Consider the following 26408-nt stretch of genomic DNA (forward strand, 5'->3'; position numbering starts at 1 on the left):
AGAAAACATTCCAAAAGTTTAGAGAATGAGTATTAGCAGAAGCCTGGATTTAGTGATTGAAATCTTTATTGTAGAGCAAAGGGGAAGAAGAAAGAAGGAGAAGAATGATAACTTTGAGGAGATGATGAAGATATATGGATAATTTCATTTACCCATTCATTCACTCATTTACACTTATAAAGCGATTGCTGTGCTTCAGGCAGTGTTCTAAGTGGAATAGTCATTTGACCCTGATGATAGTACTAGGGAATAGATAATATTATTTCTGTTTTACAGATGAGGAAACTGAGGTTCTGAGGCACAGAGAGGTAATATCATAGATATATAGTTACTGGAATATATTAGAAAAGAAACAGATTTCTGAGCCTTATCCTGAAAGATAATAATAGTCTGTTATGTACTAAGCATTTTATATGCATTATTAAAAAAATTCTCATTTAATTCTATGAAGTAGTTGTTTTTCTGTTTCCAACTTTTAAGTTCAAAGGTACATTTGCAGGATGTGCAGGTTTGTTACATAGGTAAACGTGTGCTTCTATGAAGTAGTTCTATTATTATCTTTTATTATTATTTTTATTTCACAGATGAGGGAAGTGAGGCTTAGAAAGATTAAGTTGACCAAGGTCACATAACTAATAAGTAGTAGAGTTGATTTCAAGCACAGACTTTCTGTGTTTTTATATGACTCTCTCATTTTGTAGTTCTAAGGCAGGCACATGAATTTCTATTTTAAAGGAGTTCTCCAAGTGATTCCTATGTGCAGACCAATCTTCCCAGAATCTTAGCACAAACTGAGAAGGAAGAGGTCTGTATTTTTTTGGAGGAGATAAAACATTGTGGACAGAGAGAACTCAAGAGTTGGTGACCTTATAAATGGAGTATTTCCTAAGGACACAGAATCCTAAAGAATAGTAGAGTGGAGGTTATCGGAATCAAGGAGACTGAGAAAGACTCTGTGATGATAGAAGGAGTCAGTATATTATGATGAAACATATTAGTCTTAAAACAGTAAAATTGTGTTAATTAATTAGTTAATTAATTACAGAATTAATTAACACAACCAGTAGCTGAAGTTTTTTTTGTTGGTTTTTTTTTTTTTTGGAGTTAGGGTCTCATTGTGTCACCCAGACTGGAGTGCAGTAGTGTAGTCATAGCTCACTGTAGTCTCAAACTCCTGGGCTCAAGGGATCTTCCTAGGTCAGCCTCCCAAGAGGCTGGGACTACAGGCACATACATGCCTGGCTAATTTTTAATTTTTTTTTGGTAGAGACAGGGCTTCACTACTGTTACCCAGGCTGGTCTTGAATTCCTGGCCTCAAGCAGTCCTCCCACCTTGGCCTCCCAAAGTGTTAGGATTATAGGCATGTGCCACTGCACCCAGCCTGAAGTTTTTGTAATGGTGTAAGACAATTCTAGAATTTGGTAGTCAAAGTTGAAGAGAAAAGGAGAGAAAGCAATGTAAATAGGTAGAATGAACTTTAAAATATGTTTAAATGAAATGGGCAGAGAATATATTGAAGCTATAGTTAGGAATATGCCTTTGGATGTTGAGACCATTTTTGTGTTGTCCCCTAGCATTGTCTCTTTTATTTGTCTTTGTTTTTTAAGAGTGAAAGTAGAAATAACAAACTATCAGAATACCATGAGGTCCAAAATACATGGAGGAAAAATTGACTGAAAGGAGTAGTGGAAAATTCAATAATTATGGTTAGTGATTTTTTAAATAATGAATACTCTTTTTTGATAATTAATAGAACAACTAGAAGAAAATACAGAGAAGACTTGAGCAACACTATTAACCACCCTGATTTAAACTGATGTGTATGGTACACTCAACACCATCAGAATTCAGATGATCTCAAGGTCATATAGAATATTCTCCATGTGAGTCTATATGCTAGATCATCAAGTAAGTCTCAATACATTTAAAAGAATTGAAATCACACAAAGTATATCCTCTGACCACAACAGAATTAAACAAAAAAAGGGAAGAAATTTGGAGGTCCCCAAATATTTGGAAACAAGACAACAAACTTCTGAATATACTATGGGTAAAAGAAGAAAGACCTAAAATCAATAATCATATGCTTTCATCCCAAGAGCTAGAAAAAGGAGAAAACTCAGACGGGGGCAGTGGCTCACACCTATAATCCCAGCACTTTGGGAGGCTGAGGTGGGTGGATCACCTGAGGTCAGGAGTTCAAGATCAGCCTGGCCACCATGGTGAAACCCTGTCCCTACTAAAAATACAAAAAATTAGCTGGGCTTGGTGGTGGGCGTCTGTAATCCCAACTACTCAGGAGGTTGAGGCAGGAGAATCACTTGAACCCAGGAAGTGGAGGTTGCTCTGAGCTGAGATCATGCCATTGCCCTCCAGCCTGGGCAACAATAGTGAAATTCTGTCTAAAAAAAAAAAGGAGAAAACTCAAAGCCAAAGCATCAGAGGTCAGGAAATAATAAAGGTAAAGTGACAATCAATGAAATAAAAATCAGGATAACTGTAGGAAAAAACAGTGGAACCAAATAGATGTATTTTGAAAAGATCAAAAATTGATATATCTTTAGGTAGACCAACCAATTAAAAAAGAGAAGTCTAAAGAATACCAAAAGAGAGAAGTCTAAAGAATACCAAAATCAGGAAATGAAAGAGGAGATATAACTACAGACTCTACAGAAATTAAAAGGATTCTGAGACTACTATCATATGCCAGTCAGACGATGTAGATGAAACAGACCAATTTCTACAAAGACACAAAGTACCAAAACTGACTCAAGAAGAAATAGAAAATCTGAATTGTCCTATAACAAATAAATTAGTAATTAAAAATTTTCTTGCACGTACATAATTCACACAAATATTCCGTCAAACATTTAAAGATGAAATAATACCAATCCTTTGCAAACTCTTTCGGAAAATAGAGAAACAGTTTCCAATGCATCCTACTAGGCCAGTATTACCCTAATAACAAAGCCAAAGTATTATAGAAAACTGTAGAGCAGCCTTACAAACATAAGTGTAATAATGTTGAACAAAATATTAGCAAATTGAATGTATCGACATATAAACTGTATTATACCATGATTCATTGGGATTTATTTTAAAAGTCAATGTATTACCATAAAATAAAGAACCAAAGTCACATAATCATCTCAATAGATATAGAAAAGCACTTGACCTCCATTGATTATTTATTAAAAAAGGAAACATACTCAACCTAATAAAAGGCACTTGTGAAAAACCTGCAACTAGCATCATCAAGGAACTTTTTGACCTAATGCAAATTTATTAATTTATAGATCATGGAAATACCATCAATCTTAACCTATTCACATTATGTATTTCAAGTTCACGGGCGTATATTCCAAACAAAGTTTATTGTCGCCATGTGCTGTGAAACCCATTTTTCATGTATTCTTAATTATTGTTTATAGAACCATAATTTTTAAAATCCCTCAAATAAGCAATCTTTTAGCCATTGCTTTCTCCTTTTTTTTTTTATTTGCAGAATGACTGATTAAATTTTGTTCATTTTATTTTCTCTGCATTGACTCTTAAATTTGTCCTAATTGTATAATCTTATTGCCACTGCTTTAGTTTAAAACCTTTTAATTTTTTAAATTGAGCTGTCTTGGTAGGTTGTGAAGTTAGTAGTCAAGAAAATTGGGGCAGGACTCAGTGGCTCACACCTGTAATCCCAGCACTTTGGGAGGCTGAGGTGGGTGGATCACCAGGTCAGGAGATCGAGACCATCCTGGCTAACACGGTGAAACCCCATGTCTACCAAAAATACAAAAATTAGCCTAGTGTGGTGGCACACACCTGTAATCCCTGCCACTCGGGAGAGTGAAGCAGGAGAATCCCTTGAACCTGGGAGGCAGCGGATGCAGTGTGCCGAGATCGTGCCACTGCACTCCAGCCTGGACGACAGAGTGAGACTCCATCTTAAAAATAAATAAATAAATGAAAGAAAAGAAAGGAAAATTGGGTTCATAGTTGTACAGATTGAAATTTGTGCAAACCACTACTCCTGTTTTTATGAGACACCAGTATTCTGCAAAGACAGTAATTTTGGTATAAATGTCAATAGATTCATATTAGTATATACACATCAATCCATAGGTATCTTAGTGAAAGAAGAAATATTTAAGCTATTGTAAGGAAGATATATTAGATGCTATAAAGATATATTGCAAACTCATAGGGTAGAATATCTTTGACCTTATCAGCAACTGGATGTGAGACCTATAACACTATGGAAAACATTTAAAGGTTGCAATGTGCAAGTCTGTCTCCTCTGGGTTTCCTATTTCTCTCTCTGGCCAGTTAGTTCATTCTTTATTCTCCCTCTGCAGATTGACTTCTTTGATTTTTCTATCTGTAAAAGGTGGTTGCCCCAAAGAATTTACATCTGCTCCTTTACATGGCCAGTAGAGAATGTATTCCCCAACACATTCCTGAGAAAGATAATTTAACTGGCTAATTAGGGGTTGGTTGTCTCCCTGGTGGACATTTTGGCTGTGCTGAGAGGGTGGAATCACAGGTTATAAGCATGGCTACCAGAGTCAACTATGTGGTTGGGGAATAGTTCTTAGATGAGGAGAGGGTTTTGTAAGCTGAAAAGTTACCTGAAAGGGATCTACGACATCAAATACCTCAGAGAATCTGAGTGTTTAAATGAGTAGCTGGGATAAATGGAGAAGCTAAAGACAGAAGATGTGTTAATTCTAAGCCTGTGAATCTCATATTTCTTTAAAAAAAACCTCTGTATGTATAACCACAAACAGTTATAGGCAATACGTTAAAGGAGATTAAATGGTAAATGAGGAATTAATTCAGAATGATGTTACCAATGTTAGCAAGTTATAAATCTCAAAATTTTGGTCCTGCTTTAATATCATGAAATTGCTAAGTAACATTTTAGGAACTGCTAATCAAATATAGCAGAAGAGATGCCTAACCAACATAGTTTATATGTTCTTTAAAGCACTCTATATCTTTGTTTTGACCACAGAGCCATTCAACATAATAGGTTCTCAGAAAAAAACAGTGAATCATGATATCACTGGAATATGTAGACTTTCAAGTGCTTTCCACCTGTGTTGTTGTTGTTGTTTCTTGCCTTCAGTTTTTACAGATCATGACTTTTAAGTTGACACACCCATCAATTTTGACTTTTATTTTGGGGGCTCTTGATCAACAAGAAATAGAAATTCATGGTACTTAAAAATAGTAAAGAAATTAGTATCTAAGATATGAAGGAATTGAGAGCCAACAAGAATGTGGGATTATTTTCTGCACATTTTCTGTAGACAGAATGTATTCGGTATTGTAAGTAATACTCTTTGTTCCAGAATTTCAATCTTGGGTGATTTTCTTCAGGCAAATTTTATTCAGAATAGCTTGTTTACTTTTCAGAAAATTAAAATTTGAACCCATAGGTGTGTGCTTAGAATGTATACAATTTGGAAGGTGCAGTACATTATCCACCATGATGTGGAATCATCAATAAATTATATAGTTATATTTTAATACTAGGCATCTGATGTTTGTGTGAAGACTGTGTAGTAGAAGATTTAGCCCAATTCAAATAAATTTCAGGTATCCTAGAAATGAGGGCATTTTTGTTCTTTGAGATACTAAAAAATTCTGGCCGGGCATGCTGGCTCACGCCTGTAATCCTAGCACATTGGGAGGCTGAGGCAGGCAGATAACCTGAGATCAGGAGTTCAAGACCAGGCTGGCGAACATGGTGAAACCCAGTCTCTACTAAAAATACAAAAATTAGCTGGGTGTGGTGGCAGGTGCCTGTAATCCCTGCTACTCGGGAGGCTGAGGCAGGAGAATCGCTTGAACCTGGGAAGTGGAGGGTTGCAGTGAGCCTTGATTGCGCCATTGCACTCCAGCCTGGGGTACAAAAGCGAGACTTCTTCTCAAAAAAAAAAAAAAAAAAAAAAATAATCTTTACTAATTTGAATATCAAAATAAAACTTTACCTAAATTTAAAATAGTATTTTCCAGCTGGTGATGAATGGTATTAGACAAGAAAGGCAAACAATGAAGCAAACAAACACAAATTGCAAACATTTAGCCTGTGGTTAAAAATTACACCCATCCCTTTTCTTTTAAATTTTATTTGTATTATAGATTTTTGTACTGAGGATTAATTTACAGAGTTCACTCTACTTTGAAGATTTTTAATTTGCATATAACAACATATTCATTAAAGCTTCTTTATACTTTTTTAAAAAAGTTCAGCAATTTGTTGTATTTTTTTGATTTGCTGGTCTGTTGCATGGCCCTATGGTGGAAGTAAAGAAATTTAATGCTTTAAGGAGCATATAAATTGGGGATATCTTTTTTATTAAATAAGGACTAATAATATCAGGCAGTTTTTGATAAATACTTATTGAATGATGTAGAAAATGGGTGTTTTAGGAGTTCAGGAAAGGGTATAGCCAACTAGAGTGGCCTGGGAAGGGCTCCTTGAAGAAAAAACACTGGAATTATTCTTGGAAGTATTTGTTGGTATTTATTTAGGAGAGAAGGTAATCTAGATTAGGCCTTCTAGAAATGAGAATGCCCACATATATTCAGGGAAGAGTTAAATAATTTTGATTGCAGTGTTGGGTTTACGTTTGAGAGAATAAGATACGGTTGGAAGTATGTACTGAAGTCAGAATGTTGTGGATGATGAAAGGAGTAGCCTTCTGATGATAGCAGCAGTGTTTTAGGACTATCTGTTGATATTACGTGAGAAGGACTGGAAGGGTAACAGATGAGAGGCAGAAAATTAAATGAAAACTACATGAATTGAACTAAGTTGGTGGCTGTCAAAATGGACAGGAATGGGCAAACTCATACTTGAGGAACAGTCATTAATGATCTTGAGGACTAATTCCTTTATGGGCACAAAGGATGTGGGAATGTATCAAAAGATAGTTCTGAAGTTTTAAACCTGGAAAGTAGTGCAAATAAGAAACTACCAACAAACAAAAAGGAGACAGAAGGAATTAATGTTTTTATGGGAAGATGATTTAGGTTTCTGAGGAGTTGGTTTTCTTAGTGAAATATGTGAATATATATCAAGCATGCAGTCACAGATGTGGGACTGGAGCTCAGAGAAATGAGGAATAAATCACATTGTGATAAAGGGAACAGTAGATGTAAAGGCTACTTTTTAAAGTTTAGGACTCAAAGACAAAAGGAAAATAAGATTATAGATAGAGCGTAAGGACCAATGCAAGATTTTTGTTGAGAAAGTAGGAAAAGTGTGTGTTTGCAGATTGAAAGGATAAGTGGGTGTATAGGAATAGACTAACAATGCTGAGAGGTAACAATTAAGGAGACTTTACTGATGGTGAGAAAAAGAAAAATGATCTTAAAATACCTGTCTTTTGAGGTCACTATTTTATTATACAAGGCCTCAGTCATTGGATTCTAGGACAGCAAGTACCTCAAAAGAGTTACTTGGATTAGTGTATTTTCACACTTTGGTAGAAACATCACTCTGTCATGTTGATGTTAACCATCTGAAATATGAGTGAAACAATGCATTTATATACATCTTTCTGTGTTATATTAATTTGAAATTCTTTTCTGGTTTATCGTTCTTTTTTTGATCACAAATTGTTGAAAATCTTTTTGGCAGCAGTGCCAAATATACAGTATAATTTAGTCACTGAGTTGAGTTGTTACTCAAGACCCAACTCAATATTCTCCCTGACCATTGGGTAGTTTGGGTGCTGTATTAACAGAGATAGTATTTATCATTGTATTATTTCATCCACATACTGAATAATACTCTAGTGGCTTCATAAATAAATAAAAAATATTTACCAGTCTGTTGACATGTTTTGTACTTTCCAAGTGCAATCCTTATTGGACAGAAAATGAAATAAAGTACATTTACTGCCACCCGTAGACCTGTGCTTATTTGGGTGCTCTGGTGTTGGGTGCATATATATTTTCTATTGCTGTATTCTCTTGCAGAATTGACCCTTTTATTTTGTTTTTTTGTACAGTTTTTGACTTAGTCTATTTCGTCTGGTATCGGTATAGCAAATCCTACTCTGTTATGTGTTCCATTTGTATGGAATATCTTTTTCCATGTCTTTACTTTTATTCAGTGTGTCTTCATAGGCGAAGTGAGTTTCTTGAATGCACCATATTACTGGGTCTTTTTTTTTTTTTTTTTTAAAGACAGAGTCTTGCTTTGTTGCCCAGGCTGGAGTGCAGTGGCGTGATCTTGGCTCACTGCAAGCTCCACCTCCTGGGTTCACGCCATCCCCCTGCCTCAGCCTCCCGAGTAGCTGGGACTATAGGCACCCACTACCATGCCCAGCTAATTTTTTGTATTTTTAGCAGAGACAGGTTTCACTGTGTTAGCCAGGAGGCTCTCAATCTCCTGACCTTGTGATCTGACCGCCTCGGCCTCCTAAAGTCCCAAAGTGCTGGGATTACAGGTGTGAGCCACTGTGCCCGGCTTGGGTCTTGTTTTTTAATTCATTCAGCTTCTGTGTGTTTAATCAGGGAATTTAGTTCATTTACATTGTGTTAATATTGATAGGTAAGGACTTACTGCTGGCATTTTGTTACTTGTTTTCTAGTTGTTTTATAACTCTTCCTTCTTATTATCCTTTTTTGTGGTTACATGATCTCTCTGGTAGCATGTTTTGATTTGCTGCCTTTTGTTTTTAGTGTATCTGTTGTGGGTTTTTGCTTTGTGATAATTCTTAGATTTTAAATTGGATTGATTTTATAAGTAGAACCTGTTGGCAGTACTGGATTTTTTAAATTTTTTTTATTTTTTTGAGATGGAGTCTCACTCTGTCTCCCAGGCTGGAGGGCAGTGGCATGATCTCAGCTCACGGCAACCTCTGGTTCAAGTGATTCTTGTGCCTCAGCCTCTCAAGTAGCTGGGACTACAGGTGTGCACCATCATGCCCAGCCAATTTTTTTTTTTTTTGAAGTAGAGATGAGGTTTCACTATGTTGGTCAGGCTGGTCTCGAACTTCTGGCCTCAAGTGATCCTCCTACCTCAGCCTCCCAAAGTGCTGGGATTACAGGCATGAGCCACTGTGCCTAGCTAGTAGTTGATTTTTTAAAAAGCAGTTGCTTTTCTTGTGTTGAAGCTCTCAATATGAGTAGTGGCTATGGAAATTCTTTGCAGGTCAGGACTTCTTAGCTTCCTGTGGCCTTTCTATATCTCTTATTGGCAGGTTTGTTGTAGTATTTATCCACTATGTGTAATAGTGAGTGGTAAGCGCATGCCCTCCCTAGTTCACTAGGGATCACTTTACAGGTCTTGAACCTCTGTAAGCCCCATTTCTTTATCTATAATCTGTGAATTTATCTGATAAAATTTTGTGCTTTAAAAGAGATAATACATTTTACATGGATTAGCATGTTGCCTGCATCATAGTAAGCCCTCAGCAAATGTTATGGCATTGCTGCTAATGCTGCTGTAGTTCAGAATAATGAGGATTAAATTGTGATTAAAGAGGAATGTTGATTAACTCACTCAGCACAATATCTAGCACATAGTAGATATTCAATAACAACGTTCCTTTTACTCCCATGTTCAAATGCCCACCACACCTCTTCCCCATGAATAGGAACAAGTAGATGACTTACTAGCTATAATGAATCTTTTCTTAGATCCCCAGCTAGGAAAATGAATGACCAGGTTAATATACTCCTGAATGTTGGTTTTAGAATTAGATTTGCATGGTTTTAAAATAGTTTTTCTTAATAGCACATTAAAAATGTGTATATTAACATTAACTGGTTTATCTGGTTGTACAGATGCTGTTAACTGAGTACTTGGATATGAAAAATACTCGTACGGCCTCTGAACCATCAGCTCAACTAAGCTATGCCAGCACTGGACGAGAGTTTGCAGCCTTTTTTGCCAAGAAGAAACCTCAAAGGCCAAAAAATTCTCTTTTCAAGTAAGTATTATTCTGCTGTTAATAGATTTTAAGAATTGTTAGACTGAAGTAAGATGAGTTCTTACTTTATTAATAGCCATAACTTTCTCTAGCTTAAGTTGATTGAAGTAATTTAGAGGAAGTGAATATATGTTGAGTTTTATTTATTTTTGTTTTCTGTCAGGTGAAGTGGCTGTTTTGGGTACAGTTACTGGACTACCTGGAACTTCTAATAAAAATTTCTGGAACTTGTTTCAGGGGAGTTTTATTTAAAATTAAGAGAAATGGAACTCCCCAATTGTTTCTGGGGAATTTTATGTGAAATGAAAGGAAATGAAATATGTTAGCCTTGAAAAGGCCCCAAGAGCCAAGAAACAACCTTTGTTAATAAAGTTATGCAAATGTTTCCAGCTAAGCAGTATTGGGCCTTATGTGGTTACTTGTTTAATAGAAGAACAATCTGGGTTTTTTTTTTTTTTTTTCTAATTATTACCTTAGTTAACTCCACGAAGCCATGTGCCTAAAGTGTATATCTCTTGGCAACAGCTAATAGTTAGTAATATTGATAATAAGTTCAATAATAACAACAGCTACCACTGATTGTTTCCTAGGTATCAGGCACTGTACTGGGCAAGTTTCCCAAAATAATCTCAGTTAAACATACTTTAAATTGGAGTATACTAAATTTCAGTAGCAGCAGTAGTAGCTAACGTTTATTGCGTTCTTACTAAGTGCTAATCAAGGCATTAAATTATTCTCATAAATTATTTACTAATTACAACAACCTTATAGGCAAGGGTTGTATTTTTAATACTTTTGTACATATAGAACCATGGAGACATGAAAGGTTAAGTAATTTATATAAGGTTGCATAGCTAGCACGTGGTAGAAGGAGGATTTAAATCCTGGCACTCTTACTTTAGATCTGTTTTCTTTTGAGGATTTAGTAGATACTTAAGAAGTTGCGTCTGTAAATATAAGCATGTAAAGTGACCACCACAGAAGTATCCCAGTATATTGAATTTATTCTTTTTCAGCAGTTGGAGCTCTAATACCTTCTATTGATTCACATTTGAGGCTTGTTTTTATCTTAGATTTTTAGTGTTTTTAATAATTAAAGTTCAACAGTTTATTTATTTTGTGATCTAGCAGAGAGGAGATTTATTTAGTATGTCCCTGCCAGAAATGAAATCTATTCTGTTTATTGAATGCATTCCTTTTTAAACAGTTTTATTCAGAGAGTAGATGCAATATCAGTTACAATGCTTTAGGCTGCAAGTAACATAAAACCTTAAATACAATAGATTGAACTATAGGAAAGTTACTATTTCACATAACAAGGATGAATGTGGAGGTTTCCTTAATTCAACTGTACGATATCATAAAGGACTCAGCCCTTTCCATCTCTCTGCATTGCCATCCTCAACACATTAGTAATGTTTTCTATTGTGATCACGAGGTGTATCCATCAGTTCCAGTCCAGTAAAGACAGTATGGGCAAGAAAATTGCTTGTGATTCTCCCTGTGAATCTCTCTCTTTGAAAAAACACATAGACTTTATTTTTTAGAACAGTTTTAGGTTTATAGAAAAGTAGAGCAGGAAGTACAGAGAGTTCCTTTATATTCCCCCCTTCTCCCCATTTTACCCTATTTAGCATCTGTATTAGCATCTGTTTGTTAGAATTGATGAACCAGTATTGAGATGTCATTATTAACTAAATTCCATAGTTTACATTAGCGTTCACTCTTCATGTTGTACAGTTCTAATGGGTTTTGACAAAGGCATAAGTTCATGTATCCACCATTACAGTGTCATACAGAACAGTTTCACTGCTCTAAACATCTTCCATTCACCACGTATTCATCCCTTCACCCTCCCTAACCCCTGGCAACCTCTGGTCTTTTGACCATCTCCATAAGTTTTGCCTTTTCCAGAATGTTGTATAGTCAGAATCAGTGTGTAGCCTTTTCAGAATGGCTTCTTTCACTTAGCAATATGCATTTAACTTTCTTGCACATCTTTTTGTGGCTTGATAGATGTCTCTTTGTATTGCTGAGTAACATTCCTTTGTGTGGATATTCCATAGCTTGCTTATTTACCTATTGAAGGACCTCTTGCTTGCTTCCAACTTCTGGCAATCACGAATAAAGCTGCTCTAAACACTCATGTGCAGGTTTTGGTGTGGACATAAACTTTCAACTCATTTTTGTAAATACCTGGGAGCAGCATTACTGGATCATTTGGTGATACTGTGTTTAGCTTCATAAGACACTGTCAAACTGTCTTCTAAAGTGGCTGTACCATTTTAAATCTTTTTAAATTAGTACTTACTAATTATCAATTTATTAATCATTTCTGTTAATGACAAAACTCTTCAGCAAGTTCCTGTTAAGCTCTAGGATTGGGTCATAAGCCCATTCCTAAACTAGTCACTGGCAAGGGGAAGCAGATCTCAGTGGTTGTCTTAACTAGGCAGGTGCCTCTCTGGTGCTAGGTTTCCAGCTGGAGAGGAAGCCACTTTTTCTGAGCACATGGCTGAGTAAAGAGCAAGGAAGCAGAATGCCCAGATGGAATCAGGGCTATGCCAGCAAGCACAAAGATAGTAGAAGGAAAAGGTAGTTGGTAGAGGCAACTGACACTGTCTCAGATGTGCCTAACCAGGCCCTTTTCTTTTCTTTTTTTTTTTTTCTTTTCTCTATTTCTAGCTCAATTTAACCTTCTAAATATGGAATCATTGCAGAAAGCAGGCTTTAGGGTTTGAAGTTCATGCTCTCAACCATCACCGCTGACTTTCAACCTCAGTCAGACCACATACACATTTTCAAACATTTAGGCAGTGCTTCTGAAGTTGTGGTATTGGAAAAAAAAAAATTGTTGGAAATGAACAAATTGGCTTAAATAATTATTACACATTTATTATTATTGGGCAGTAATGAAACTTATCACAGACACAGAATTAGGCCGTTATTACAGATTTGTCTGTTTCCAGTCTTGGTTCTATCCTTGAGCCCATGTGTGTCTGAGCAGGTCTCAGTGTCCCTGGATATAAACAAAGGAGGTGAGACTCAATCTCTAGTGCCTCTTTTACTGCAAAATTATATCAATCTGTAACTTGTTGCAGACCTAAAAAGAATTCCTGAGTAGCAAAAATACATCAAGTCATAAAGGATTAAGACTTTGACTGTTTTTATCACATCTGTGAAGGACTTTATTACCCTCTTTAATTGCCCTTAGCTAAGGTTAATCAAGTGTGTTTAAGTCCTGCCTTATTGTGCTATGTGTGCCTCTTTATTCTTTGCTTAAGAGTTTATTTTTTTTTTCTTTGCCGTATCTGATCAATAGCTGTCAGCATGCTTTTTGGAGGTCAGTGGCTTCTTTTCTGCACCTGACTGGCGGGTGGCATGTTTGAAGTACTGCACACTTTGCCTTCTTTCCGGCTGTTAGTACCCTCTTAGTTCTTGGCAGAGTGCAGAGAGGAGATCAAGTAACCCAAGTGTTTCCCTCACAGACTGACATTCATCTCAGTATTCATCTTCCTTGTCAAGGAAAGGATAAAGAAGGCATAATTAAGAAAATGATGGTGTGCCTGCCTTGTTGCCAGAAACCTATCCCATTAGCACAGTTGCTCGTACTATGTTGCTGCTTTTACCCCTTAGTGGCGGTCATTCTTAGAAGGATTCCTCCGTCTGGCAGGTTGTTATCCTGCCTTTGAAATCTCAGTTTGAAATGGGATCTCTTAGCACATCAAAGGCTTTACTGTTTGATATGTCATAATTTTATCTGTTTTTTTTCTTACTTGCGTGTTTCTCTTAAGACTGATTTGTTTTTGTTATTTCTTTTTATAGTTATTATTTTAGGTTTTAGAAACCTGTTCTTTATCATGAGTCTCTCGTTCTCCCTCCTTCACCAGTGTTTCTAACCTCTGAAATAGTTCCTGGGTAGGTGTGAACAAATATTGCGTAGCTTGGTATTTTTTGAGAGTATTTTATATGGTAGGCAGCAGGTCAAAAAACCAGCAGCCATTTGGAAAAGAAACTTTTTTAGGCCATTTAGGGAGAGATTACAGCTGCCTTGCTTTTCTGGTGCCATTATTCACCCACATTTCTAGTATGTCCTTTGTCTAGTCCTCTACCTATGGGAGTTAGGCATGAGCTCTGCTCTGAGGAGCCAGTGTGTCTGTGTTGGTAGCTGGCAGTCACTGGTGACTTTTGAGCTGGATGGTAATGTAATTAGAATGACTTCATAGGATGCTCTCATTGCTGCATGTATAAGGATCCTGGCAAAGGCTGATGGGGGTCTGAAAGCAAAAGGAAGTTCGGGCAGATCAGAGCTGTACCAGTTGAAATGGAGAATAAGCAAAAGATCCAAATACGGTTGTAAAGGAGCCTTAGCCAGGAATATCGCTCATAAATCAAGGTCTGTGGCAGCTGGCCCTGACCCTGTCATGGTATAGCCAAAGTGTCTTCATCACGGAACATCGGGGAGAACCACACAGACCAGAGTAGAATAGTGTGGAATACAGAGGTGGTCAGCACTTAATTGATTTACACTTGCTTGTCTGTTTCCCCTGTGTTTCTCTGCAGGTTCGAATCGTCCTCCCATGCCATCAGTATGAGCGCCTACCTACGAGAACAGAGAAGGGAGCTCTATAGTCGGAGTGGAGAACTGCAAGGTGGGTGATTGAGCTTCTCTGGAAAAATTAATTTTCTGGAGGAATATTTCCTTTATTACACGTGAGTTTGTGTCCTGCATTCACAGGATCCTTTCAAGATAACAAACACTTAGTGACTTAATAATTTGTTTCTTCTGTAATTTCCCAGCATCTGCTGCCAAGCAGGTAAAACTATTACTGTGGCCATAGGACTTATAGACTTGCTACTGTTCAGGTGGGAATTCAAAGCAAAAAGAGATGAGGCCAGGCTTGTCGTGCTTAAACAGAAGACCTGAGTCCATTCACAATCTAGGAGAATGTTGGTCTTCTGCGACTGCCACTGTTACTTCTAATTGTTTTTGACATCTTCTGGAATATGACAGAAGTACCTGAGATTTGGGAAAGGGAAAATGCAACCACTGTCATTATTTAAAGGGAAAAGATGCCTCTAAATAGTATGTTATAATCAACATAACTGTGATACACAGGCTATTTGATACCCATATATGGTTACCAAAGAGTTGTAAGCTAAAGAATAAAATATTTAGAAAATAAATTAAATATAAATAAATATATTAGACTGATAACGTTTCCTTCTGTGACAAAAAGATGCTGATGGATAGTAAATGTAATGAGTTAAGAAAGATTTGGAGGTCAGGTGTGGTGACTAACATCTGTAATCCCAGCACTTTGGGAGACTGAGGCAGGCAGATCACTTGAGTCCAGGAGTTCAAGACCAGCCTGGGTGACATGGCGAAGCTCTGTCTCTATAAAAAAATACAAAAATTAGTTGGACATGGTGGCACGTGTGTATTCCCAACTACTCAAGAGGCTGAGGTAAGATTGCCTGAGCCTGAGAGGCAGAGGTTGCAGTGAACTGAGATCATGCTGCTTCACTTCAGCCTGGGTGACAAAGTGAGACCATGTCTCAAAAAAAGAAAAAAAAAAACAACAAAACCACGTTGGTGAGGGCCTGCTAAGTGTAAGACATCTTAGGTGTTGGAAGTAATGGAAGTTGAGAACAAAGAAATATAGAGCCTAAAGATCTAGTTATGAAAGTAAAGTATACACACACACACACACACACACACACACACACGTCAGTAACAATATCAGGAAATAAATACTAACAACTGAGTGGGTGGTGTGGATACATTGCTAGAGAAATTACAAGAAAGGAGTGATTACATAAATTGTTTTAGAACTCTGGGCTTTTCTCCATGAGGGATGGGAATGAATACTTTTACTGTCTTTGATGCATTGGGATCACTTAGCATTTTGCAGTAACTGGCCTGTGTAATTAAATATTTAGTCTTTAAGACTCATAATTCTGTACCAAAACACTATGAAGTAACCACTCAACCTTTCTTGATTTAAAGACTATTGCCTTGTCATTCCTAACTTCACCTTTGTAATTAATAGAATAACCTCTAAGTTTTTCCAAAGATGCTGCTGTACTCTGTCATATTTATATCACAGTAATAGTTCTACAGCCCATATATGTGGTCACCAGAAGTAAAAGCCTAGAAGTATGTTTAGGGTATTAGGAAGAGGAGATTAGCCTACCAACATTTTATTTAATATGAAAGGGTTGTCATGCATTCTGGAAGACATGCAGTGTGCATGTTGAGAGTCTTGATATAGAGGAGTACAGACAGTCATTAGACCTGGAACAAGTGAAAGGACAGAAAGGAGTGAAGGAGGAGGGTGACCCATGCTCTAGCAGGCTTTCTCTGCCTCCCAGGAGAAGAGGCTAGGCTGCCAAGAGTAGAAGGAAATGATGATAACAGAACATACATTATTGCAGGAGGTATGATTGTGCTTGAACTGCCCTTAGCAGGCTATCTAAGGCTAGTGTATCTTCCACACTCACAGTATCCTAATTTTAATTTCTCTTCAGAGTTGCCTTAAGGAATAGTTTAAATTTGCCTCCATATTTTCTCTACACCCATCTTCTGATACACATAAATTTATTTAATGGTGACAGAGCATCTCCTTTCTTCTTTTTTAGGTTGAGTCCTAATTATTTTCTTTCTTAAAAATTAATAAACATTATCTGTTAGAGCAGTTATAAGGTCCCAGCTGAACTGAGTGGAAAGAACAGAGTTCCTGTGTGCCCTTGTCCCCACACATGCCCACCTTCCTCCAGTGTCGACATCCGGCAGCACAGTGCAGCCTTCCGTTTGACCCTTCCAGTGAACAGGCAGAGCATGTCTCTATGGTTACATAGGGACCGAGGACCTCTCATCGCTCACTCACACTCAAGCATAATTAGTCAACAAGGGCACAGGACTAGTGGCAGATTCTTTATGCTTGTATGAGTGAGAATGGAGAGCACTCTGTGGCAGCCATGGGAAGGCTTTTCAGTCCCGCCCCAGTGGTCCATGCTCTCTTGAGAGACAGTATAGGGTGGCAGTGCAGAGTAGGTGGCTCTGGGCCCAGGTTGCCTCCATCTAGATACCTAGCTCCCCAGCACTCGCTTTGTAACCTCTGGCAAGTTCCATGGTCTCTGTGCCTCTTTTTCCTTTTCTCTAAATGGGAATAAAAGTAACACTCCCTACTCTATGAGGTGGTCATGAAAATTAGTTAAGCTAGGAAGTGTTTCTCTTCTCCTCTATTTCTAGTACCGTGGTGTGACTTCAGAGTTTTCACACACATTCTCTTTGTCCTTTCTGTCATCTTTATATGGATAAGCCCTCCTGAGCTTTCCCAGTTAAATTTAGGTGTCGCTCATTTGGATGGGCTTCCCTGTTGGTCCCTCCTCTCTCAGCCTGTCACAAATACACACACATTCTGGGGTTGTGGCCCCTGCTGTGTGTTACTGCCACATCTTTAATGATGTTCTTCTGAGTACTTTCCATACTGCATTGTGGAACAATGCTCTCTTGTTTGAGTTTGCCACAAAACTGTAAGCTCCAAGAGCAAAATACTATTTTATTTCCTGTGCTTCTCACAGCACCTGGTACAAGAAATGTTTGATAAATACTGGTTGACTTAGTGACAGAATGAATGAGGACAGTTAGGATCTAAAATAGGATAGAGAGCACCATGGAGAGGCAGGAAGGGCCTGAAAGGAGCCACTTTCAGCTTTATAGCTTTCCATTAGTCTTTAAGTTGAAGGCAAAGTAGAGGGTATACATATATGGTTTTGTCCTCTGCAGTTATAAGCTTTATTAAGCAGAAATATTGCCCTTGAGCTCTCTGGCCCAGGACAAAACTACTGTATGTAATTGAAAAACATTTTAAAATCTAAGTGACAGAGGAATTTTACTCTGTGAGGATGGTTAATGGAGAAATCACTATAATCTAACTAGGAATTTTCCCATCCTTCAAAAAGTTAATTGAAATATGGGCTTTCTAGCACAAGTCGATTGAACTTACCAGTTTTCAGCAAGGAATATTTCTGGTTACAACAGAAGAAACGTAATAGTTCCAGCTACATTATGTTCCTAATAATCATTAAAAATACTTTAGGTGAGCTGACATATTACACACTTGGTGAGAGAATAAATCAGTGGGCCAGTTTTTGTAAAAGTCTGATGGTGTTTCATTCAGGAGGAAAAGTTTCCCTGATGAATGCTTTTAACTTTCAACAGGAAAAAAGAGAAGAAAATCATACCTGTCTTCCATTAAAAACGGCTGTCCTTTTTCAGTTATTCCATTAATGACTGGTCCAAGGACCACAATGAGATCTGCATTTCAGCTTGTCCCTGAAAAGGCATAATTGAATAGTTCAGTCAAACCAGAAGAGACTAAGGGAAGATTTTTGTTTCTTCTGTTAACACCATATAGCGGCAGGCTTTGCTTCCCAGTAGTTTTGGTTCGTAGGTCAACTTTTCCTTCCGTTGCAGGGGAGCGGCGAAGAAATCCACCAGAAAGACAATCAAAGTAACATTAAAAGCTCAAATTTTACAAAAGTTAAGTTCCTGCCAACATTTTCAATTTATCATACAATTAGAAATGTTACTCAGTCTAACAACACCCAAGGGGATAAAAGGATTAAAAAAATGAGATTTCTTTGGTGTTATCAACCCATTTCAATAGACTCTAACTGTTATGGTACAGATGGTTCATTATATAGTTTGCTGTTGGCAGTTGGGCTGCGGAGATGCGTGCTGCTTCAAAATGTGCGAGAGACCAGGTGGAAATCTAACTTGTAGATGTGTCAGTGTTAATCATAGGCTTCCTGTGGTTTTAGCCTCTGCCGCTTCATCGTACTTAGACAGCAATGTTGGGAGTAAAGAAAGATACAAGTTTTAATGAACATTTAATTTGAATATAGCTTCTCAGGTTTAATGTATAATTCTTCAGGGGAATAGATAATTGATGAACACATTATCTGGTGAGGGTTAAAAAAAACAAAAACAAAAAACAATCTAAAGACTACCACTCATGACCAAAATAAGCTCACAGGTTTATCAATGACATTCTGCCTCAGATTTCTCATAGGAAAAAATTAGAACTGTTATCAGTCCTGAATACTTTAGGGGAATGTTGTGACTGTTAACTTAAATATTAAATTATTAATATTAGACATTTCTAAATTAGAAACTTTAGATTAGCAATGTTGATTTAAATGATAAAGTAGTGTTTTAAAAAATCATCTTGGGCCAGACACAGTGGCTTATGTCTGTAATCCCAGCACTTTGGGAGGCCTGAGGTGGGCAGCTCACTTGAGGTCAGGAGTTTGAGACCAGCCTGGCCAACATGGTGAAACCCTGTCTCTACTAAAAATACAAAAATTAGCCTGGCACGGTGGCAGGCATCTGTAATCCCAGCTGCTCAGGAGGCTGAGGCAGGAGGATCGCTTGAACCTGAAAGGTGGAGGTTGCAGTGAGCCGAGATCACGCCACTACACTCCAGCCTGGGTGACAGAGTGAGACTCCATCTTAAAATAAGTAATTAAATAAATAAGTCAGTAAATAAATAAATAAAAATAAAAAAAGTATCATCATGAAGTTAAGAGTGCTGCATCTACTTCTTTACTTCCCATTTTCTCTTCAACTCCAGTCCACTGAGTTAGCTCTCCTCCAAGTCACCAGTGACCTCTGCTTGGCAGACTTAGTATTAGCTTTTTCTGACATTCATTTCACTTGATCTTTCTGCTGTTTTTCTTTTCTTATCCTCATGTTCTTTCTGAGTCTTGTCAAAAGCCTGTTGGAGTATCTCATGATTTGGTCCTGGGATTTCTTCTGTGCTCACTTTGTAGACTGTCCCCAGATGATCTCAGCCAAGACCAAGCTTCACTCAGTGCCCGAGCACAGCTGACCTCCATGTCTGTGTCCCCTGCCCTTTTCTCATTTTTTTCTCACCTTTTCTAGCATCCCGTCTCCCTACATTATAATTATTTATCACAATATTTAAAAAAATTTTCTCATTATACTTTTCTTAATATGTACATGTCTTATTAATTTGTTAACTTCCTTCACTTCCCTTGACCCAGAATGCAAGCCTTACTCACAGGTACATTTCAGTACCTAGGATAATGCTTGGCTTAAATTAGGCGCTTAAAGACATATATGATGAACACATATGATTCTATCATTAATATCTCTTTATTTATAGGTACAAGCCTACTTATTTGAGAAACCCTAGTGGTTGTTTAAATAAACAGACTGGGAGTCCTGTGATTTGTCTTTTCTCATTTTTAAGGATAATAAAACTCATGAATGAGTAAGAGTATATTAATTGCCATCGATTCAAATAGAAATATATACTCAATTTCCATTATGTTTTCATTTCTATCTCGGGGCTACTTAATACTTTTGTTTTTATTCAATGATACTACCTTTAGAGTGCCATTTTTATTTCCATTAGGTTAATGAGTGGCCTTTCTACAGCCCTGACATTAAAATATTCTGTAAATCTCCAACCACTTGAGACCTCACTTCTTTAAGATGATTTGCATTACACAGTAAATAATGGACATACTGGCATAGGTAAAAACTGAGCTCTTATACTGGCCTAACCTGAATTTTCTGAGTTTCTCTCTCTAATGGGTTGTCGGTGACTGGGATTGTGAATACTTGTATGTAATTAATCTGTTCGGGGGTGTCTTGCCTTAAGAAAAGACAATATTTGAGATAGATTCACTTTGAGTTGATTATCCATTTTTACTAAAAGGATTTATAATAGGAGTCTCTTATGTAGCAAGCTGTTCTATAATGGAGCATTTAAGGCAATATTTCACTTTTGCACACATTTTCAGGGTCACTTTGATTGAAGTGAGGTGCATTATTTTGTATAGCAATATTATGCTCATGACATATATTTGTTCTGCAGCCTTAAATATAAGAAGCACTTTCAAAACTTTATACCCGGAAGTTTGATTAAAAAATTCTTTGTTGCCTTCTAGAATTTGCTTAATGACTTCATTAATAACTATGCAACAATATGCAGGGAACATGAAAAAAAGTACATTTTTTCTTCTGAAAATTGCATATAATTATTTCAAAATAACTTTTAATCTTTCATAGTTATCTTTTCTGTTTTAGCCTCTAAAATAGTGTTTAAAAATTGATTCCCCTTTTCTTCATAGATTTATATTCTTGCTTTTTTAAAAGAATGACCTTATAGGTAAGATTTGTCTTATAATAAAGTTGTAATAGAATTTTTACAAATGCGATTGCTATCAAAAAATTCATACTTGAAGATGGCCGAATAGGAACAGCTCCGGTCTCCAGCTCCCAGCCCCAGCGACACAGAAGACGGGTGATTTCTGCATTTCTGCTTGAGGTACCGGTTTCATCTCACTAGGGAGTGCCTAACAGTGGGTTCAGGACAGTCGGTGAAGCGCACTGTGCGCGAGCCGAAGCAGGGCGAGGCATTGCCTCACTCGGGAAGCGCAAGGGGTCAGGGAGTTCCCTTTCCTAGTCAAAGAAAGGGGAAACAGACGGCACCTGGAATATCGGGTCAGTCCCGTCCTAATACTGCGCTTTTCCAACGGGCCTGGAAAACGGCACACTAGGAGATTGTGTCCCGCACCTGGCTCGGAGGGTCCTATGCCCACAGAGTCTTGCTGATTGCTAGCACAGCAGTCTGAGATCACGCTGCAAGGCGGCAACGAGGCTGGGGGAGGGGCGCCCGCCATTGCCCAGGCTTGCTTAGGTAAACAAAGCAGCCAGGAAGCTCGAACTGGGTGGAGCCCACCACAGCTCAAGGAGGCCTGCCTGCCTCTGTAGGCTCCACCTCTGGGGGCAGGGCACAGACAACCAAAAACTCAGCGAGAACCTCCACAGCCTTAAATGTCCCTGTCTGACTGACAGCTTTGAAGAGAGTAGTGGTTCTCCCAGCACGCAGCTGGAGATCTGAGAACAGACAGACTGCCTCCTAAAGTGGGTCCCTCACCCCTGAGCAGCCTAACTGGGAGGCACCCCCCCCAGTGGGACAGACTGACACCTCATTCAACCGGGTACTCCTCTGAGACAAAACTTTCAGAGGAACTATCAGACAGCTGAATTTGTGGTCTCACGAAAATCCACTGTTCTGCAGCCACTGGTGCTGACACCCAGCCAAACAGGGTCTGGAGTGGACCTCTAGTAAACTCCAACAGACCTGCAGCTGAGGGTCTTGTCTGGTAGAAGGAAAATTAACAAACAGAAAGGACATCCACACCAAAAACCCATCTGTACATCACTATCATCGAAGACAAAAAGTAGACAAAACCACAAAGATGGGGAAAAAACAGACCAAAAAAACTGGAAACTCTAAAAAACAGAGCACCTCTCCTCCTCCAAAGGAACGCAGTTCCTCACCAGCAACGGAACAAAGCTGGATGGAGGATGACTTTGATGAGTTGAGAGAAGAAGGCTTCAGACGATCAAACTACTCTGAGCTACGAGAGGAAATTCAAAACAATAGCAAAGAAGTTAAAAACTTTGAAAAAAAATTAGAAGAATGGATAACTAGAATAACCAATGGAGAGAAGGGCTTAAAGGAGATGACGGAGCTGAAAGCCAAGTTTCGAGAACTACGCGAAGAATGCAGAAGCCTCAGTAGCAGATGCGATCAACTGGAAGAAAGGGTATCGCTGATAGAAGATGAAATGAATGAAATGAAGAGAGAAGGGAAGTTTAGAGAAAAAAGAATAAAAAGAAATGAACAAAGCCTCCAAGAAATTTGGGACTATGTGAAAAGACCAAACCTACGTCTGATTGGTGTACCTGAAAATGATGGGGAGAATGGAACCAAGTTGGAAAACACTCTGCAAGATATTATCCAGGAGAACTTCCCCAATCTAGCAAGGCAGGCCAGCATTCAGATTCAGGAAATACAGAGAACGCCACAAAGATACTCCTCGAGAAGGGCAACTCCAAGACACATAATTGTCAGATTCACCAAAGTGGAAATGAAGGAAAAAATGTTAAGGGCAGCCAGAGAGAAAGGTCAGGTTACCCACAAAGGGAAGCCCATCAGACTAACAGCTGATCTCTCAGCAGAAACTCTACAAGCCAGAAGAGAGTGGGGGCCGATATTCAACATTCTTAAAGAAAAGAATTTTCAACCCAGAATTTCCTATCCCGCCAAACTAAGCTTCATAAGTGAAGGAGAAATAAAATACTTTACAGACAAGCAAACGCTGAGTGATTTTGTCACCACCAGGCCTGCCCTAAAAGAGCTCCTGAAGGAAGCACTAAACATGGAAAGGAACAACCGGTACCAGCCCCTGCAAAAACATGCCAAATTGTAAAGACCATCGAGGCTAGGAAGAAACTATAGCAACTAACGAGCAAAATAACCAACTAACATCATAATGACAGGATCAGATTCACACATAACAATATTCACGTTAAATGTAAATAGGCTAAATGCTCCAATCAAAAGACACAGACTGGCAAACTGGATAAGGAGTCAGGACCCATCAGTGTGCTGTATTCAGGAAACCCATCTCACGTGCAGAGACACACATAGACTCAAAATAAAGGGATGGAGGAAGATCTATCAAGCAACTGGAAAACAAAAAAAGGCAGGGGTTGCAATCCTAGTCTCTGATAAAATAGACTTTAAACCAACAAAGATCAAAAGAGACAAAGAAGGCCATTACATAATGGTAAAGGGATCAATTCAACAAGAAGAGCTAACTATCCTAAATATATATGCACCCAACACAGGAGCACCCAGATTCATAAAGCAAGTCCTCAGTGACCTACAAAGGGACTTAAACTCCCACACAATAATAATGGGAGATGTTAACACCTCACTGTCAGCATTAGACAGATCAACGAGACAGAAAGTTAACAAGGATATCCAGGAATTGAACTCAGCTCTACATAAAGTGGACCTAATAGACATCTACAGAACTCTCCACCCCAAATCAACAGAATATACATTTTTTTCAGCACCACACCACACCTATTCCAAAATTGACCACATAGTTGGAAGTAAAGCTCTTCTCAGCAAATGTAAAAGAACAGAGATTATAACAAACTGTCTCTCAGACCACAGTGCAATCAAACTAGAACTCAGGATTAAGAAACTCAGTCAAAACCGCTCAACTACATGGAAACTGAACAACCTGCTCCTGAATGACTATTGGGTACATAATGAAATGAAGGCAGAAATAAAGATGTTCTTTGAAACCAACGAGAACAAAGACACAACATACCAGAATCTCTGGGACACGTTCAAAGCAGTGTGTAGAGGGAAATTTATAGCACTAAATGCCCACAAGAGAAAGCAGGAAAGATCCAAAATTGACACCCTAACATCACAATTAAAAGAACTAGAAAAGCAAGAGCAAACACATTCAAAAGCTAGCAGAAGGCTAGAAATAACTAAAATCAGAGCAGAACTGAAGGAAATAGAGACACAAAAAACCCTTCAAAAAATTAATGAATCTAGGAGCTGGTTTTTTGAAAAGATCAACAAAATTGATGGACCGCTAGCAAGACCAATAAAGAAGAAAAGAGAGAAGAATCAAATAGATGCAATAAAAAACGAAAAAGGGGATATCACCACCGATCCCACAGAAATACAATCTACCATCAGAGAATACTACAAACACCTCTATGCAAATAAACTAGAAAATCTGGAAGAAATGGATAAATTCCTCGACAAATACACCCTCCCAAGACTAAACCAGGAAGAAGTTGAATCTCTGAATAGACCAATAACAGGTTCTGAAATTGTGGCAATAATCAATAGCTTACCAACCAAAAAGAGTCCAGGACCTGATGGATTCACAGCTGAATTCTACCAGAGGTACAAGGAGGAACTGGTACCATTCCTTCTGAAACTATTCCAATCGATAGAAAAAGAGGGAATCCTCCCTAACACATTTTACGAAGCCAGCATCGTCCTGATACCAAAACCTGGCAGAGACATAACCAAAAAAGAGAATTTCAGACCAATATCCTTGATGAACATTGATGCAAAAATCCTCAATAAAATACTGGCAAACCGAATCCAGCAGCACATCAAAAAGCTTATCCACCATGATCAAGTGGGCTTCATCCCTGGGATGCAAGGCTGGTTCAACATACGCACATCAATAAATGTAATCCAGCATATAAACAGAACCAAAGACAAAAACCACATGATTATCTCAATAGATGCAGAAAAGGCCTTTGACAAAATTCAACAACCCTTCATGCTAAAAACTCTCAATAAATTAGGTATTGATGGGACGTATCTCAAAATAATAAGAGCTATCTACAACAAACCCACAGCCAATATCATACTGAATGGGCAAAAACTGGAAGCATTCCCTCTGAAAACTGGCACAAGACAGGGATGCCCTCTCTCACCGCTACTATTCAACATAGTGCTGGAAGTTCTGGCCAGAGCAATCAGGCAGGGGAAGGAAATAAAGGGTATTCAATTAGGAAAAGAGGAAGTCAAATTGTCCCTGTTTGCAGATGACATGATTGTATATCTAGAAAACCCCATTGTCTCAGCCCAAAATCTCCTTAAGCTGATTAGCAACTTCAGCAAAGTCTCAGGATACAAAATTAATGTACAAAAATCACAAGCATTCTTGTACACCAATAACAGACAAACAGAGAGCCAAATCATGAGTGAACTCTCATTCACAATTGCTTCAAAGAGAATAAAATACCTAGGAATCCAACTTACAAGGGATGTGAAGGACCTCTTCAAGGAGAACTACAAACCACTGCTCAATGAAATAAAAGAGGATACAAACAAATGGAAGAACATTCCATGCTCATGGGTTGGAAGAATCAATATCATGAAAATGGCCATACTGCCCAAGGTAATTTATAAATTCAATGCCATCCCCATCAAGCTACCAATGACTTTCTTCACAGAATTGGAAAAAACTACTTTAAAGTTCATATGGAACCAAAAAAGAGCCCGCATCGCCAAGTCAATCCTAAGCCAAAAGAACAAAGCTGGAGGCATCACGCTACCTGACTTTAAACTATACTACAAGGCTACAGTAACCAAAACAGCATGGTACTGGTACCACAACAGAGACATAGATCAATGGAACAGAACAGAGCCCTCAGAAATGATGCCGCATAGCTACAACTATCTGATCTTTGACAAACCTGACAAAAACAAGAAATGGGGAAAGGATTCCCTATTTAATAAATGGTGCTGGGAAAACTGGCTAGCCATATGTAGAAAGCTGCAACTGGATCCCTTCCTTACACCTTATACAAAAATTAATTCAAGATGGATTAAAGACTTATATGTTAGACCTAAAACCATTAAAATCCTACAAGAAAACCTAGGCAATACCATTCAGGACATAGGCGTGGGCAAGGACTTCATGTCTAAAACACCAAAAGCAATGGCAACAAAAGCCAAAATCGACAAATGGGATCTCATTAAACTAAAGAGCTTCTGCACAGCAAAAGAAAC

At 38.1% G+C, this 26408-nt stretch overlaps 1 protein-coding gene across 4 annotated transcripts in view; it reads left to right on the forward strand.

Moving 5' to 3' along the window:
- The window catches only part of EXOC4 (exocyst complex component 4), an 830711-nt gene that overhangs the window by 213668 nt on the left and 590635 nt on the right, over nt 1-26408 (forward strand). For all 4 annotated transcript variants that reach the window (XM_055284061.2, XM_063642266.1, XM_063642265.1 and 1 more), the window contains 2 exons: nt 9806-9951; nt 14515-14603. In XM_055284061.2, coding sequence (XP_055140036.1) covers nt 9806-9951; nt 14515-14603 — 235 coding nt within the window. The remainder of the gene's footprint in view (nt 1-9805; nt 9952-14514; nt 14604-26408) is intronic.

The sequence above is a fragment of the Symphalangus syndactylus genome, chromosome 6, assembly GCF_028878055.3.
Source record: "Symphalangus syndactylus isolate Jambi chromosome 6, NHGRI_mSymSyn1-v2.1_pri, whole genome shotgun sequence".
Lineage (NCBI taxonomy): Eukaryota > Metazoa > Chordata > Mammalia > Primates > Hylobatidae > Symphalangus > Symphalangus syndactylus.